This window comes from Pyrus communis, chromosome 12 (genome assembly GCF_963583255.1).
Source record: "Pyrus communis chromosome 12, drPyrComm1.1, whole genome shotgun sequence".
Classification (NCBI taxonomy): Eukaryota; Viridiplantae; Streptophyta; class Magnoliopsida; order Rosales; family Rosaceae; genus Pyrus; species Pyrus communis.
The window spans coordinates 6,608,870-6,626,967 of NC_084814.1; the positions used below are offsets into that span (position 1 = coordinate 6,608,870).

Here is an 18,098-nt window from a genome sequence, read left to right on the forward strand (position 1 = left end):
TGATCAAAGACTTTCAGTTCATAGTCTTGTATATTCGAAAGCACTTAGAGGGTAGTGACTCATCAACTTTTTACTTGTATTGCCACTGAAAAGTGCTTTTTAGCTGATTGTGAGTTAGTCCCCATCACTTGACATTTAAATCATAGGCACATGGCCTATGCATTAATGAGAAGGCGCCAATTTGTCATTGGGCTTGATGCATGGGCTTCGGGCAAGTCTCCCTTCTAATTGACATTTCTAGGCCATCACACACTTACAACCTAATGTTCAAATATTAACCCAAACAATAATATTTCTTTTATTTTTTTTCTTTCGTTCTTTCAATATCACTTCAAGATAAACCAGTCTTTTTTACTTTGACATAGATGCATCCCATTGCAAAGCCTTGACCAGTAGCTATCATCTAATTGATTCTAAGCATTTCATGTTCGTGCATGCATGCATGGGATCTCAAGAATTTTCACGTTAATTTGGTTGTAAAAAGAAACGGACAATAATGCATATTAAGTTAGTCAAAGAGAGCAACTTCCATGCAGAAATCCATGCCATGTAAGTCGTCCAACTTAGAAATGTGTTGTCACCTAGTATTGCAGGCGCTCACGACATGCTTAATATTCCATCCATGGGAGGGGATGGATGGATATTACTTAACCTCCACGAAATTAATGTGTTCGGAAAAGGATATTACTACCATCCCTCGAGACAATATGTTATTACCATGGTAATTAAATCAGATTAATTTGGTTACGCCTAGGGATGAAAGATGTATTTTTGCATAATTTATGTGTATAAAAAGTGCATGTCACTCTGCCTAAATCACTCAATTACATTCAACACTAGTGTGTTTCTTCTCTCATGGCCAGTGACCAATAGAAATAGCTATCGCCCAAGACTGTGAGTTCCTGCAGGTTTTATTGCAATGGCCCTCAGTTACATGGCAGAAGAACCCCCTTGCGTCTTCCTGCAGCTGCTCAACATATGTTCACCATACACGGAATGTGGCCGACAAATTTCTCAGCAATAGTAACATGCACTGCTCCTACTCAAGCTGCAAAGTTTAACATGAATCCCGTATCTATATTAATTCATGCTTCATTTCCCAAATATTCTTACAACTTCATCGATTCTTTTTAATATTGTAGCTATGACCAAAATCTAAGTAACTTTTTTAATTATAATAATTAGTTGAGAGGAGATCAGCAATTGCTAAGAGACATGGATATCGAGTTAGTATATATAAGAGCGTATTTTAAGAAAGAATTAAACTACATGAGAATAAAAACGAGATGCTGGCAAATTTGGTACTAAAATAAAGCCTAAACTGCTCCACTTGACTCCCATGATCAGTAAGCTACAAAAAAAGTAAACCTGCTCAGGCTGCTCTTAACAAGAAAAATCCAAACGAGAACATAAAATATTCAAAACATTCTCCTACACTCTAGTCAAACGTTAATGAAGGAATGCAACAGTGTTAACACGGTAAAGCATTTAAACCTAGGCGGACCTGAAATTCTTGATAACTTATTCAACATTCCAAAACACAAACAATTAAAAAAGAAAGATGGGTGGCTGTGACATGAACGGTAACCTGTATGAGGAGAAGTTTAGTGCACCAATGCCTTGGATTGGCATGTATGTAGCAGCAGCATCCTTGGCCTGTCTGATTGCAATGGCTGCAGATGTAATCCTCGGCATCTGGCACCATAAGTACTGGTTTCCCTGCAAGTTCTTCTCCATTAATGCCACATCTCTGACCTTGATAGGTATAGCCATCAAATTGTCGGTGGATCTGAACACTGCCATGCCCAACCGTCACGACCAGCTTGCAAAGCTTAGCAGTTCTGCCTTGATCTGCACAGCAATGGCTAACTCCATGCCGTCTCTTGGAGCCATGGAAAATGAAGAGATGTTCATGAATGTAATTGCCTTGGGAATTCTAGTCATCACCCTTATTGTCAATATTTGCATCCAATTAGCTACCGGTGCAATCTTTGTTTTCTGGAAGGAGCACGTTTCAGTTATGTTCATCATGCTTGTTTTGCTCCTCATGCTGATTTTCTCGGCTTTAACGGTTCCAACAACAAAGAATTATTTAGAAAAAGGGTACAAGAAAAGATACCAATTATCTTCAAAAGAATGCCCAAATGCAAGTGGTAGAAAAGAAGTTACCAAACTCAGAGACACATTGACAAAGCTTTGGCTGATGGCTCACACCTCTAGCCCTCAATTTGTGATGGGCAGGTCAGTGACATGCACTGCTTCTGGAGCTTTCTGTCTTTTGAGTGCCATGATTTTGGCCCAAGCCATGTTTAGAACATACTTGATGCCATGGTCCATTAAGTTTTGCAGCGGGGAATCAGACTACAAATTGACAACCACTTTGATTCTATTTACGCAAGCAGTGGCAGTAGGAGTTGGTACTATTTCCCCGGCGTTTAGATGGTTCATCGCCATCAACTTTAAGTGCCCGAAAAGAGGAAATATAAGCTACAGAAAAGAATTCGAAATAGAAAGGTACTGGATTCAGGGGCTTGCGGAGTTGAAAAAGTGTCCATTAACTTTTAGAATCAAATCTCGGGACTGCAGGAAACTTGCACATGAAGCAAGAAACAAACTTTTGGACTTGTGTATTGCAATGCAAACGGGGATTGTCCTATCAAGCAAAGCAATTCGATTAATTTCCATTTTCTTGGTGAGTCGAATCTTTTTACTCAGCGACTTGTTCAGGGAGTGGAAGAACAAGAAGTTGGAATTCGACTCCATCCCAATGTCCCAGAAAAACCCAAGGCAAGATCTTAGTAATTATGTTCTGTATCTTGAAGGTGAGGATGCGTTGGTTCATTACATGATGAATTCCAACTGTGATGCTACTGATCATTGGACTCAGAAGGGAATGAAAGAAGAACCCAAGCATCTCATTAAGCTGTTGGAGAAATTGACAGCCTCACAAGGATTCAAGGGAGTGGCAGAGTTTGACAGTGATCAAGTTCCCTCTCTACAATGTGAAGAACCTCCAAATTGTTGGGCTCTTCCCGTTGTGACACTAACAAGTATTGCACTTGCACTTCCAAACATCAGTTCTGGTTCAATCGAAAATCTGATAGATGGGGTACATGAAGGGCTCATGTACATGAATGCTATTGAGGAACAGCTGGATAGCAAAGGAGTTCTTGCCAACATCAGAAAGGCAGCAGAGGTCGTGTGGCTAAGAGTTGATCTATATCACACATGGCTAGATTTGGATCTCAGAAAATTGTCACGTCAAGGGAAGTGTCTAAAGGAAACACTTGAAGAACTTTCTGAAACTGCAAAATCCATATTTGAAGAATGTAGAAAGCGGCAGATGAGTAAGGAGAACGTGTGTTTGAGAGATATCCCTTCCAAATGGTCTGTTAAGGAGCTTGCCGCTAATTCCATGTACAGGATAAGCCAAACTCTTCTGCTAAATCCTGATGGCCAAATCAATGAATCAAGTGAGAGATTGTATGAATCAATGGTTGTGATGATCTCTGACATAATGGGTGCGTGTCTCACAAATTTACAGGAAGTTGTGGCAATCAAGTGTTTTAACAGCACAATTGAAGAGAGGGAGGAAAGTGTGAGACTTGCAGTTCACGTTCTTGGTAAAACTGAAAGGATTCTTTATATTGTGGAACCTGGTATTCCTTCAAATTTGGATCATCACCAAATGGCATGCATTGATGAGTGGCGTTCGGCACGGAAACCCCAGATAAATTTCAAGGCGTGCACATCATTTCCAATATCCGAGAGTGACAGGCATTCTTCGGCAGGCTCAAGTGATCACTTTTACCTGACGATGGATTAGGTTTTCTAGGCTGCTGTACTCTAGCATAAATAGGCTATTAAAAGACTCTTGTATTCAGCTTTTCATCAATAATATTCCAGAATTTAGATTCAAGTGTTCTCTTGGGATTTTTCCCTAGAACTCTGTTAATTCACTTCCTACTACGATTTGGCCCTATTTTACCCGCTGGACAGTTCCTACTGCCTTGCATCAGACTCTACAATTAAAATTAGTTGAAACATCTTTTAACTATACGTAAATTGTCCTTAAAACTAGTTAAGATCATAGCATACAGAAACAAGAGTCTCAAGTTCAATGCATGCTAATTAAGCCACCTCAAACTGTTCAAAATTACTAAATTTAAGACTTTATGTGCATATAGGAAGGATGAGCGGCTGAAAGAATTCGTTGACTACGTATCCCATTGCAAACAGATATCCATTCATCGATGGTGTCTAATACTTTTGCAATAACGTCACTCGAAACATCAAGACTCGACACTGCCGAGCCAGATCGATTTACTTGCAGCCTTTCCTGACAAGCCTGTGACATATATTTTTCATGCATGGGAACAAGAGAAGAAAATTACAATTAAGTAGATTATCATTTACCAACTAAAACGCTTTCCCCAACTGACCAAAATGCAATCACACTACTAATCTTGGCAAAGACCCAACCTAAGCCATAAGCCATTGATAGGAATTAAATTTTTGTTTAGAGGAAAAAACAGAAGAATAACCAAGTTTCAACAACATACCATTTATCTACAATAGATCTCAAGGTCCACCTTCATTAGACTGCAAAGCGACAACGTTCAGCATAGAACACACTCTTTGTGATGCATGTGTAAATTATATAGAGAGCAAACACTTGTTTATAAGGTTAAGGTGTTATGGAGTGATGAGGAGGTTAAGATTAACTATATGGTGGGTTTATCAGGAGTTGTATAATAAAGAATATTAGCCTCAAGCAATCTCGATATAACTAGGACTGTCTTAGGCTCTTAGCTGATATGTTTGACTTGGTTTGGTACTGAGGTGATTCTGAAAAAAACTGCTATCAAAAAAAGCTGGGAGCAGTTTTTGTGTTTGGTGAACACTCAGCTTCAGCTTTTTTTCACAGTTTTGGATGAAAAAAAGCCAAAAACAAGAAGCTGCAAAACCTAGCTTTGAAAAACCGGCTTTTTTTCACATCTGTTTTACATAAAAGTTTACCAAACACTCTAATACTGTTTTTTTTTTTTCAAAAGCACTTTTACAAAAAAATTTACCAAACACTCTGCTGCTTTATTTAACAGCTGCTTATTCTCACAGCACAGCAGAAGCAGCTTTTTTTCAAAGCACAGCAATACCAAACCAGTGATAAGCATCACATAATGGGAAGGGTCCTTATTGAACTCCACTGTGTATTGTGTAAAGCTGGGGCCTGCACTCTCACAATACGCGCAAACATTCATAAAATGAGTGTCGCAGAGATGAGAATGCTTCGTTGGATGTGTGGGCACATGAGAAAGGACAAGATTAGGAATGAGGATATTCGAGGTAAATTAGGAGTAGCTGAAATTGAAGATAGATGAGAGAGAATCGGTTAAGGTGGTTTTGTCATGTAAAATGAAGATGCTCCGATTAGAAGATGCAATCACGAGATAGAGGCTCAGGGCCAAAGGGGTAGGGGAAGACCTAGGAAGACTTGAAGAGAGACTCTAAGAAAAGACTTGGACTGTTTGGATCTAACAGAAGAAATAGCACAAAGTTCTAGGATTCATATAGTCCACCCCACTTAGTGGGATAAGGCTTTGTTGTTGTTGTTGTTGTTATTGCAGATTAAGAACTGACTGCATATTATCTGGGAAGGACATGCACGAGCATGTGATGGCTAAAGCCATTCTTATTCGTATATGTTCATCACAATATGTATGTCAGCGACGGCACTTGAATTCTAAACATGGACACTGATCCTCTAAAGAAGTTAAGTTGTTCATGTTTAAATTTTAAGTGGCACACCACTTTGTAAGTCGATACATGAATCAAATATCATTATCAGATCACAAAGGTCTGTAATTATTGTTAAAGAAATTCATGTATCAGCTGCAAGGGTGTTGTGATTAAAGAAAATAATTCACATTTTTCATCCGTCCAAACATGTTGGTTTTTTGATATGTAGTTTTGGGGAATAAAGATTAATACTTTGAATGATATATGTGCTTTGACAGCAATGAATCCTAGCTCCATGAACCTGAATACAATTGAACCACTCACTGGTATCAACTACAAGAAATGGAAGCAAGATCTTGAGATCGTGCTGGGAGTTATGGATTGGGATTTAGCACTAAGGAATGAAGAACGACCTGTGCCAACAGAAGACAGCACATCGAGCCACTGACTTGGTCCTAGATACTCTTCGGAACGAAGTGGAAGAAGGGAAGAGATTCTCGAATGAGAAAAAAGCATCCAATGACTTCAATGGGATCTTGTATTTTCTGTGATACAAGAATTCTTTTTATTTATTTATTATTATTATTTTTTTTTTTAAATTTTTTTATTATCTTTTTTTTATTAAGTTAAACTCAATAATATCTATATACACTATAGAATTAATGGTTGATAGAAGAGACAAGGAGCTATAAATATTTTACTTTATCTCTATTTTTATCTGAGATTTTATTGTTTTTTTATCGGATTTGTTCATGCAGAATCTAATCAATTAGAATTTGAATTTATTTTTTTTTTTGCTATTTTAATGTCTTGATTGGTTTGGATTACATTGTGCAATTCAGTCTTTTTATTTTTATTTTTTTTAATTTATATTTACTGAGATTCTAATTGTATCTGCACATTTTAATTAGGGAAATTTTATTCAAACCCATGTAATCTCTTTCTACATCCAACTTAAATTTTAAATGTTAATTGTCTGTTTTATCATCTTGCATAATTACCATCAAGTACAAGATGAAATTAATAATAAAACTACAATTTATCAATAAACCCACACACTATAATTAAATGTTACCATCACTTCTTGTTTATCTTACGTTCATTCCGACTAAAACCCTAATAACTCTTATACAAAAAAATAAGTTTTTTTTTATCGATGGCTAAAACCATTTTTCTAGCAAGGATGGAGGAGTTGGATGAACCAACATCTCACTCTCAAACCATTCGAATTAAATAAACAACATATAAAACAAGTAAAAGCCTTGAAGAAGTACCTAAGTTACAGGCCACATCTTTTACGTCAATTGTCAACAACTTTCTATAATCATGGTTAGGTGATGTGCTCTGGACTCAAATCATCAAGGAGTCCCCTCAAAATAAAAGGACCTGCATGAAAAACTAGGAGAGAATTTATAGTCAATATGAATCGAAGTTCAGCACTGTGTTCAACATTGCCGGCCATGAATGCTCTATAGCTTCGTGAAAATTTTCCTCCTCTTTCTTGCCTCAGATATTGCAATTGCATCTGTGAGCAGGTACATAGGACCTACAAGATTTTTTACTTTCGAATTTCTTTGAAAACAAAACTACTTAGTTCGAAATTTTGTTTTATAAATGGGTGTAAAGAGAAATTAACATTTTGAATTGGGTATGGGAGGACATTTTAGGTAATAAATTTAGGTTTAAAGAGAGATTAATTCTTTAATTAAAAATAATATGGGTATAGAGAGTAAGTTGGGTGTAGAAAGAGGTTACATGGGTTCAAATAAAATTTCCCTTTTAATTATTTTATTCGGATTGCTAACTCAACAGTAGAGTACAACTTTTAATTGCGGCTAGCATCTTTTACACACTTGTATGAAGCAAAAGATTCGTCCATACCATCAGTAGAGTTTGTAAGACCATGATGGATCTTGAAAGGAATGAATGGGCGTTGTAATTCTTTCTACTTCTCGAGATATAATGGTAGACCAAAAGGCTCGACTAGAAGGAATCAGAGGAGAAAAAGTTTTGTGTTATATATGGTAATCTTTCTAATAGCACATGGCCATATTTGTAAAGGAAAGAGAGAGGACAAGTTTATAATATTACCCCTCTTACATTAGTTGATACTTCAAAGCGATTTTACCTAGAATGAAACAACAAAAACGGATTGATGAGGGTGTAATTACTAAACAACTTACCAATGGTATGTATCTTTCGGATTCATTTAGATAAGAAAAAAATTATTTTGGTTCTTGTTTCGTAAAGGATTCCATGCAATTTTATACATATACTACCAGGAAATAGACTAAAAGTTGAGGTAAGTCCTTTTGATTCAACCAAATGGTGTATAATTTAGAGACTCCAAGGCCAAGACTTGAATGATTAGGTGGTTTTTTAATTTCAACATTCTTTCATGAGCATATAATTCAAAGGTAAAAATTTCAAGAAACTTATTTTCTTCCAATAAGTAGATTCGGAATTAAGAAAAGGAATGACAAATATGAAAATGAAGGCCTCTGTTCATAAAGTTTATGAAAAATGTCGATTGACCCATAGGGACGACTTATAGTAATTTCTAATTTGTTCTAGCCCGAGACATAAACAAGGACAAGGATAATCTTTCTAAAACAAAAAGAATCTCGAAATCTAAACAATCCGATGTACAAATGTAAAATAAATAAGTAAAAAGAAAAGAAAAAAGGATCCGTTTTGACATGAAATGACACACTCCGACCTGGACTCCGAATTGAGTTGTGCTGGCCGACATCGGGAGGGTGACGAAGCCATAAAGTGTAGTGATGTGGAAAATGTGAGTAAATTTAAACCTAAAAGTGTCTAAATGGAAAAGTTCCCATGTGAGCGGGAATGAACCCATTTTACACGTGATGTTAAAGAATAAGTAAAGTACAGTAAAAGTAGAATGAGAATTATACCATCGAAGGTACTCTTCTATACCAACTTTTTCCAAGAATCCTCATCAACACAAAAGCTCTGCTACTAAAACCTGGAGGGGCAAAAAACAAGGGTGAGTGGGCCCCAAAAATAAAACTTTTGTAAAACCTTTTTGAAAGCATAATAACCCCTCGCCGTAAAACCAGTATAGTTTCTAGATATATATACTACATATAGCATGAAAATACTTACTGTAGCCAGCAATATCACAAGAATGCAATACGTCGCAATATTGCGTGAATAAACACAGGACGACCGATATCACATAATCTCACATAAACAAACATGTCATATCAAGTGGCTTATCGACATATGCTGACACATGAGTTCATGCAAAGATATTCTGACATGAACAAGACTGGGTGTAATAATCATTTACGCTAGAGTACTACAATCATGTGAAGACTGGCACTATGCGCATCACATACGAGTCCTAATCTACAATGGATCCAAAGTGAGCATGCGGTACGACGTGAACATATACGTGAAGCCTGACACTGGGCCCGGCGAATACTAACACCAGTGTAGCATACGATGAGCAGATAAGGTAAATATGATCATGCCGCAATAATTCAATCATTCTAGTCAATATAACACTATTCCTGGTCGTAAATATAATTAAGGAATCCCCTTATGGTACAATTACATGTACATCTCGTAGGATTATAATGATTTCCTAATTCTCATCATTACGACATTTCTTATAAATATTAAATAATTATGGCAACACATAGAAAATTCGCTATTAGATTTATATATGGAAAGTACACAAATACACACACACACACACACACACACACACACACACACTATATAAAAGAAAAGACCCACTTACAGATACTTGCGAGGTTGCAACTGTTCGAACTAGAGAAGCCGGAGTTCCTGATTGTAATCGCACTTAAGCATAATATTGGGTTTCATAAGTAAAACTCAACTAAAACAATTAAACTTGGGAAAATGGAGCGCCGATTTGGAATCAGAGTGTCGAAATATGCTAAGAACGGTCTCGGGAAAATTTCGTAAAAAGTCAACGGTCAACCAAAATGTCAACCGAGACGCTAAGTTGGTCAACTACGCTAAAACTTTGGAATTTCACTTAATGGATGTCAAAAATGGGTTCGGGGCATCGAAATTAGCTTAGGAGGGTTTCCGAGAAAATTTCAAAAAAGTCAACACAGGGAATATTCTAGATTTGATTTAGGAAATGGGTCGGTTAGATCTAGGCTTGGATCCGGGTTTTGATTTTTTTTTTCGACGTGTCGCTTGTTTCAACAAAAGAGAAAGCCAGAAAATCCTAGCTCCAATCAGGGTCAAAACTCAACCATTTTTAGCATATAATAGTCAAATTGAAGCTAAGGAGATAAGGAGTAAGATTATACAATTGTGTTCTCTCGTGGTGGCCGGAGTTGGTCGAAAAAAGGTCTAAAACATGCAAACTTCGTCGAAATCTGGAAAATAGTTTCCTCGAGCTATTTTCTGTCATAAAACTAGTCCAAAACCACTTATCACACATAGATTTACACTAAACAATGAGAGATGTTCATCCGGATGCATTTTCGACTCACCTTCACTGAAAATTGTCAATCGTCATTGGAGAAATGGAGGTCAAGGTTTGGGTTGTAGTTCACGACCTGGGGGTCTTGAGCTTGGGTTCATACACGTTTTTGTCCTCATTTCAGGGCCTAAAAATGTGTGATGGTGTGAAGACTCGCCGGGGAAAATGGCAAGTGATGGTGGTTCGATATAGTTACAGAGGTGAGAAGAGAGTTTTTGAGAGAGGGTTTGTTAGAGATGAAGAGAAGAGAGAGGGCGACCAAGGGAGTTAGAGAGCTTAAGGGAGAAGAAGTGAGATGGCAGCAAGAGAGAGGTTAGAGAGTTTCTGGAATAGGACATAGGAGCAAGGGAAGGGTGATGTGTGGGCCCCACATAGCTCATAAAACAAGACACAAAATATCTTTAAACATGGAATTACGAATTCACTCTCGATATTCGGTGTTTCGTAAAATCTTCATTATAACTCCAAATTCAATTCTGCTTGGGCTCATGCATCCGTATTAACGAGTACTTCGAGAATATGGTAAAATAATAGCTCATACGCGTTGCAAAATGACGATCAACGAAAGTCAACACTCTTGCTTCTAGGGACATTTTGGGTTAATTCACATTTTTAAAATGAATAAAATCATTAAATTAGGGACGGGTTGTTACATGAAATTGATCTATCTATATATCTCTGACTTATAGATATGAGATGATAAAACATGGCAAAACCTATACCAAAAATTGGTTGCTGAAACATGGAAGAATTGAATCTTAGATCAAAACATTATGTATGGATGGTATGAACTGCCTAAACAATAATTTTTGAACAGTGAACAACCAAGGCTTAATCACTACATCAAAAAATTTCCATTAATGAAAGATGTAAATCCATTGGAAAATAAAAAATACACATGCCGAATGAAATGGTTGTTGCTATTTGCTACAATAACGACTCATTGGTTTAACTGAATAACAAAATAAAATAGATATACATTTCTCTTTGTCTCAGGTCAATGGATTTTCTCAATCTATATGTAAACATAGAACCTATTTAGATATACTTGAATGACCCCTTCTCGTAATTAGAATGTATATATCCCTATTTCGATCTACTTCGGTATGTAATGAACTTATAATCATGGAATCGACTTGATTATCAAATTATAGATTATAAGTTCATAACCCTAGCCCATTCCCATTCCCATATCACGTCCTGAATATGAAACAGATTTACAAAATACCCACTCAATTCATCCTATTTCATATTCAGGACGTGATATGATTCCTAAGGATGAATTCGATATGGATAGTTCCAATAAGATTTCATTCTTGAACAAAAATCTATTTTTTTATTTCATCTATTCCCTGACCAGAACATGGGGGGATACACGTTACACTATGATTTTGAATTAGAAGAGAGGATTTAAGAAATGAAAATTTTATTCATTCTATCAAGAATCGAGTCGGATTTGGTGTATCATAAGGGATTTTCCTTTTCTATAGGATTTAATAAAAAAAAAATTCTTGGATGAGATGTTCAACTCCAGGGATGAATCGAAAAAGAAATCTTTATTGGTTCTACCTCTTATTTTTATGAAGAGAATGAACCTATTTATTGAAGGATCATAAAAAAAAAAAAGGTCTGGACTTCCTACGGGAATGATTGGAAGATCCAAAATCCAAAATAGTGGTATTTGCTAACAACAACATAATGGAGGCAATCATTCAATATAGACTGATCGAAATCTGATTCAAATCTAATATAGCACCTATGGGTACATAAGAAATGTATTGAATCGATTTTTTTTAATGAATAGATCTAATCGCAACGTCGAATATGAAATTCAAAGGGATAAAATAGGAAATGCCCTCTTACTAAGACAACATAATGTTCTTGTAAATTATGGCCAGGTATATAAGTGTTAATTTCAAATCAGAGGTTGAGTGTACTCTGGCAACTTTACGTAAGGTAGAGTTTGGTTTTTTGGGGGTGATAATGGGAATGTTGATAGATAAGTCAACCTTACTACCACTCGACAAAATCGTACATGAGATTTTCACCTCATATGGCTCCTCGTTCAATTCTTTTGAAGTCATTGTAATTAATAGACTCAAATTAGTAAACAATCTTCGAAAAAAATGAACGAGAGTGAAATTGTGTAGAGTAAATTATCTGTTACATTTGGTGTACAATTTTTGTTCAATAGGGGTGTATTTAGAATTTTTTTATTTTTTATTTTTTATATTTTTAAAACCGTATGAGGTAAACATTGTCATTGCATATTAGGGTATATAAGCCACTTAATATTAAATATAATGTGGGGTGTAACAACATTATGTTTGTGGGCTAATAAAAAATGTCTTTCTATATTTATTTATCTTTATTTATATTTTTCTCTTGTAAGGATGCTTTGAGTGCAAACATGATTCTCTCCCACACATCACTTTTCATGAGTGAGCGGTTGAGGTTTAACAAAATCTTATTGATTAAAACTTTTTTTATTGATAGGAGAGCAAAACTCCTTAGAGTGCGATACCTGATCAAACATGGCTGTTTTTACCTTCATCATATTTGAAAAATGTCACAAACATAGTTTCCAAATAATAAGAAATTAATACAAGATTTTAGCACAAGGCTTGGGCTGTACACTTGATGTTAATACAAGATGCTATTACTGGAAATTGTCATTTGGAAAGTATCTATTTTTAGACGGGTTTCTGTTATTGTGATGTTTTGGTTCATTAATACATTAACATAAGTAAGTTTCTCTATTCATGATATTATGTTACTGAATTAAAACAAAGCGAGACTGTGAACCAATTACATGCAAGTTCTCCTACTTTTGTCAACGGATTCATACAATCCTCTCATTTATCACGCGACTTTCTTATCATCTGAGTGAATGTGATTCATCGAGGAAGGGTCCATTCCATTCCATATAGGACAAACTAATTCTCGTCGTGATTAAAACAATAATTATATATGTGGTGGTGAGATAAGCAAGCACGGCAGCCATCACTACATTACGACGAAAGTCGTAAGTGATCGGAAACAAGTCAAGTTCATCAATGGAAAAACAAGTCAAATTTAACAAGAGCAAGATATTAAGGCTAAATAATTGGACCCGCAACACTTTGATAAAAAAACATTCAGCAGAAAACAACCATCAAACACAAAAGCTCTACACTGTAGCCCAAGAAAACATCACACAAGATATTCACAAGCTGAGAAAGAAGATGGGCGGGTGCGACGTCGACGGGAATCTGAACCAGGACAAGTTCAGTGCTCCTATGCCTTGGATTGGCATCTATGTAGAAGCTGCATCCTTAGCCTGCCTCATTGCAATGGCTGCCGATGTTATCCATGGCATTCGACATTGGAAACTCTGGTTGTAGGAGTTTGAGACCCTCTTGTCCCACATTGAGCAACAATATTTTTTCATTAGCCTTTATATAGGCTTATTCCTTCTTCTTAGTAATTAGAACTTGGACCATTTGGAAATGGATTGAAAGCTTGGGCTTTATGGTTGTGTGGATTAAGATTGAATATAATATAGCCTAAATACAATTAATATTCATTAATCAAGACAAGGGCCTTGGGGCCCTGGATATTTGCAATCACAGTATCCAAGTGAGATTATATTTTCTTCCACGAGCATGAGTGAGACGAAAATACTGTTCGAATGACATAACTTTTACGCTAGCCTTTACCTTCTGTGATTAAGTTAGTATCATTGATATTCTTATATTAGTTTCTATATTTATGGTATAATTTCATTCTGTGCATCAAGTATTTTTGGTTAATAAAATATTAGAATTTCAAGTTCTGTTTATTTCTGTTATTTTTTGTTTATTTTTGAATTGTTCTCCAACACTGGTTTCTTGCAGGTTCTTCTCTATCAATGCAACTACTTTGACCTGGATTGGTGTTGCAATTAAACTGTCAGTGAATCTCAATACTCCGATGCCTGGCGTTCAGGATCAGCTCGCAAAGCTCAGCAGTTCTGTCTTGATCTGCATAGTAATTGGTAACACCATGCCTTCTCTTGGAGTCATGAAAAATAAAGAAATGATGATGAATGCAATTGCTTTTGGAATTCTGGTTATTACTCTTATCGAGAATATTTGCATTCAATTAGCTTCTGGTGCAATCTTTGTTTTCTGCATGGAGCATGCTTTCATCATGTTCATCATGCTTGTTTTACTTATCATGATGAATTTCTCTGCGTTAACCATTCCCGTATGTAAACGACATTTAGAACACGAGTACAATAAAAGGTACCAATTAGCTCTAAAAGATGGCAGAGATGAAACAGGTAGACCAGTGGTTACCAAACTTAAAGAATTTCTTATGAAACATTGGATGATGGCTCATACTCTAGTCCCCAGTTTGTAGTGGGGCGTTCAGCAACATGCACGGCTTCTGGAGCATTTTGTCTTTTGAGTGCCATGATTTTAGCAGAAGCTGTTGGAGCAGTTATGTTTTTATTTAAATATTCATATATATATTTATGTTTTGTTTTATTAAAAATATTAAGTATATAATTGTTAATTGTTATTAACTTTATCAGTTAATAAGGAGTAATTGGCATCACATAAATATATTTTGAGATTCCTTCTCTGTATAGAGAAGAAGAACAACTCTTAATCCATAATCCTTCCATAACCATTCCGTATTGATTTTTTCCCGTTTTGGATCTTGTCCGTTTTACTTTTTCTTTATGATTTCCAACGGTTTTGAACCTACAGTTTTGCACCCCAAATAAACTCCTACAATTTTGATTCCTTACGGTTTTGTAATCCCAACGTCTCTTTCTTTATTTAATACACACACACACACACACACACACACACATATAAAAGTTAGGCGTATGGTAGAAAGTTTTAAAAAGTGGAAAAAAATAGAAGTTTTAGATATATTGAGTTAATAGCAACATATTGAGAGGGTATGAGTTCGAAGGTGGATTGTTTTATCCTGGGGACGACGTGGTATTTGTGAACTGCTTGCACACTTTGAGCAGAGCCGCAAAACGTATTAAAGAGAGCGACTTAGTCTGCGACTCATCCCAAGGATCATTCACCATTCAAGGCTTCTACATTTTTCAGGTAACTTCGTTCCTTTCTATTTCAGTTTTCAACAATTTTAAGACGAATTCAATCTGCCATGCATTATAAGGCAAACTTTGCTTCTCAGGCAAATCTTGTTGAAGAGCAACTGATTGCAATGATATCAGAAATCAACGTAGTTGATGGATCCGAGGGATGGTGGGTGGACACTGGTGCTTCTCGCCATGTTTGCTATGATCGTTCCCTTTTCAAGACCTATTCTGTGACTGAGGGAAGGAAGGTGTTGTTAGGTGATTTGCACTTAACTGATGTTGCTGGTATTGGAGAGGTGGAGCTGAGGTTCACCTCTGGAAAAACAATGATACTAAATGATGTGATGCACGCTCCAGCGATAAGGAAGAATCTGGTCTTAGGCTTTCTTCTCAACAAGGCTGGATTCACTCAAACCATTGGAGCAGATACGTATACTCTCACTAAAAATGGGGTTTTTGTGGGAAAGGGATATGCTACTGATGGGATGTTTAAATTGAATGTTGATGCTAATGAAAAATCTACTTCTACTTACATGTTGTCTTCTTTTAATACTTGGCATGCTTTCATGTTAACAAACACTTGGTTAAGAACATGAGTAACTTAGGTTTTTTTACCTAACTTATCTTTGAATGATTTTGAAAAATGGGAATATTGTAGTCAAGCTAAAATCACTAGAACTTCGCATAAATCTATCAATAGAGAATCTGAACCACTTGACTTAATTCATTCTGATATATGCGAATTTGATAGAGTGTTAACTAGATATGGAAAACATTATTTTATTACCTTTATTGATGATTGTTCGAATTATTGTTTTGTCTATCTTATGAAAAATAAAAGTGAAGCTATTGACATGTTCAAAACTTTCTTGACTAAAGTTGAAAATCAATTTAATCGTAAGATTAAAAGACTTCGTAGTGATAGAGGACAAGAATATGAATCTACTGAATTTGTTAATTTGTTTAAGTCTCCTAGAATTATTCATGAAACTAATGCTCCTTATTCTCCTGAAATGAATGGTAAAACGGAAAGAAAAAATCGAACTCTTTGTGAATTGACTGTTGCTACTTTACTTAGTTTTAGAGTTGCTTCTTATTGGTGGGGTGAAATTGTGTTGACTGTATGTTATGTGCTAAATAGAATCCCTAACTCAAAAACAAATATTTCTCCTTACGAAATTTGGAAAAATAAGAAACCAAATGTGTTGTATTTCAGAACTTGGGGTTGTTTAGCTTATGTTCGTAAACTTGACCAAAAAGATCGAAATTGGCTAGTAGAGCATATGAATGTGTTTTTATTGGTTATGCATGTAATAGCAAAGCATATAGATTTTATGATTTGAAAAACCATGTCGTAATTGAGTCACTTGATGCTGATTTTTATGAGAATAAATTTCCTTTTAATCTTCGAATTCTAATTCTTCTAAATTTTATGAACCTACTATTGTAGAACATAGTCAATCTGTATTAGAACCTAGGAAAAGTAAAATAGCTCGAATAGCTAAAGATTTTGGGCCTAATTTTCATGTATATAACTTACAAGAAGGTCCTAATACAATTCAAGAAGCTTTAACTTCTTTAGATGTAGACTTGTGGCAAGAAGCTATAAATGATGAAATGGACTCCCTGGAGTCAAATCAAACTTGGCACTTGGTGGATCTTCCACCTGGTTGCAAAACAATAGGTTGCAAATGGATTCTTAAAAGAAAATTAAAACCTGACGGTTCAGTTGAAAAATTTAAAGCCCGACTTGTTGCCAAAGGCTATAGATGAAGAGAAACTACAGATTTCTTTGATACTTATTCACCTGTGACTAGAATAACTTCTATTCATGTATTGTTTGCTTTAGCTTCTATTCATGATCTTGTTGTGCACCAAATGGATGTTAAAACAACTTTCTTAAATGGTGAATTAGAGGAAGAAATATATATGGATCAACCAGAGGGTTTTATTATTCCAGGACAAGAAAATAAAGTTAGCAAGTTAGATAAGTCACTTTATGGATTGAAACAGGCCCCTAAACAATGGCATGCGAAATTTGATAGTTTGGTTACTTCAAATGGTTTTAAAATAAATGAAAGTGACAAATGCATCTATTATAAGTCTGAAAATAATATATGCACTATAATATGCCTATATGTGGATGATTTGCTCATTTTTGGTTCGAATATTCATGTTGTGAATAATGTCAAATCTTTGTTATGTGCTAATTTTGATATGAAAGACTTGGGTGAAGCTAGTGTAATACTTGGTTTGAAAATAACTAGGTTCAAACATGGGTTTTCTTTAGATCAATCTCACTACATAGAAATTTTTTTAAGAAAGTATAATTATTTTGATTGTAAACCAGCTTTTACTCCTTATGATCCTAGTGTAAAATTGTTCAAGAACGCTGGTGACAGTGTTAAACAATCTGAGTATGTGAGTATTATTGGTAGCCTTCGTTATGCTACTGATTGCACTAGGCTTGATATATCTTATGTTGTAGGAGTTTTATGCAGGTTTACTAGCAGACCTAGTTTGGAGCATTGGCATGCTATAGAGAGGCTTATGAATACCTTAAAAGAACGATGAATTTCATATTACACTATGAGAAGTTTCCCGTTGTCCTAGAAGGTTACAGTGACGCTGATTGGAATACTCTTTCAGATGACTCTAAAGCCATTAGTGGATATATTTTTAGTATTAGTGGTGCGGCTGTGTCATGGAAGTCTAAGAAACATACTATCTTGGTGTAGTCTACTATGGAGTCAAAATTAATAGCACTAGCTACGGCAAGCA

General features: G+C 35.7%; 1 protein-coding gene across 1 annotated transcript; it reads left to right on the forward strand.

Moving 5' to 3' along the window:
• Positions 1 to 1,561: 1,561 nt before the first annotated feature.
• LOC137709971 (uncharacterized) lies at positions 1,562 to 3,826 on the forward strand. Its single transcript, XM_068448946.1, has one exon. The coding sequence runs from the start codon at positions 1,562 to 1,564 to the stop codon at positions 3,824 to 3,826; it is 2,265 nt and encodes a 754-aa protein (XP_068305047.1).
• The last annotated feature ends 14,272 nt before the right edge of the window (positions 3,827 to 18,098 follow it).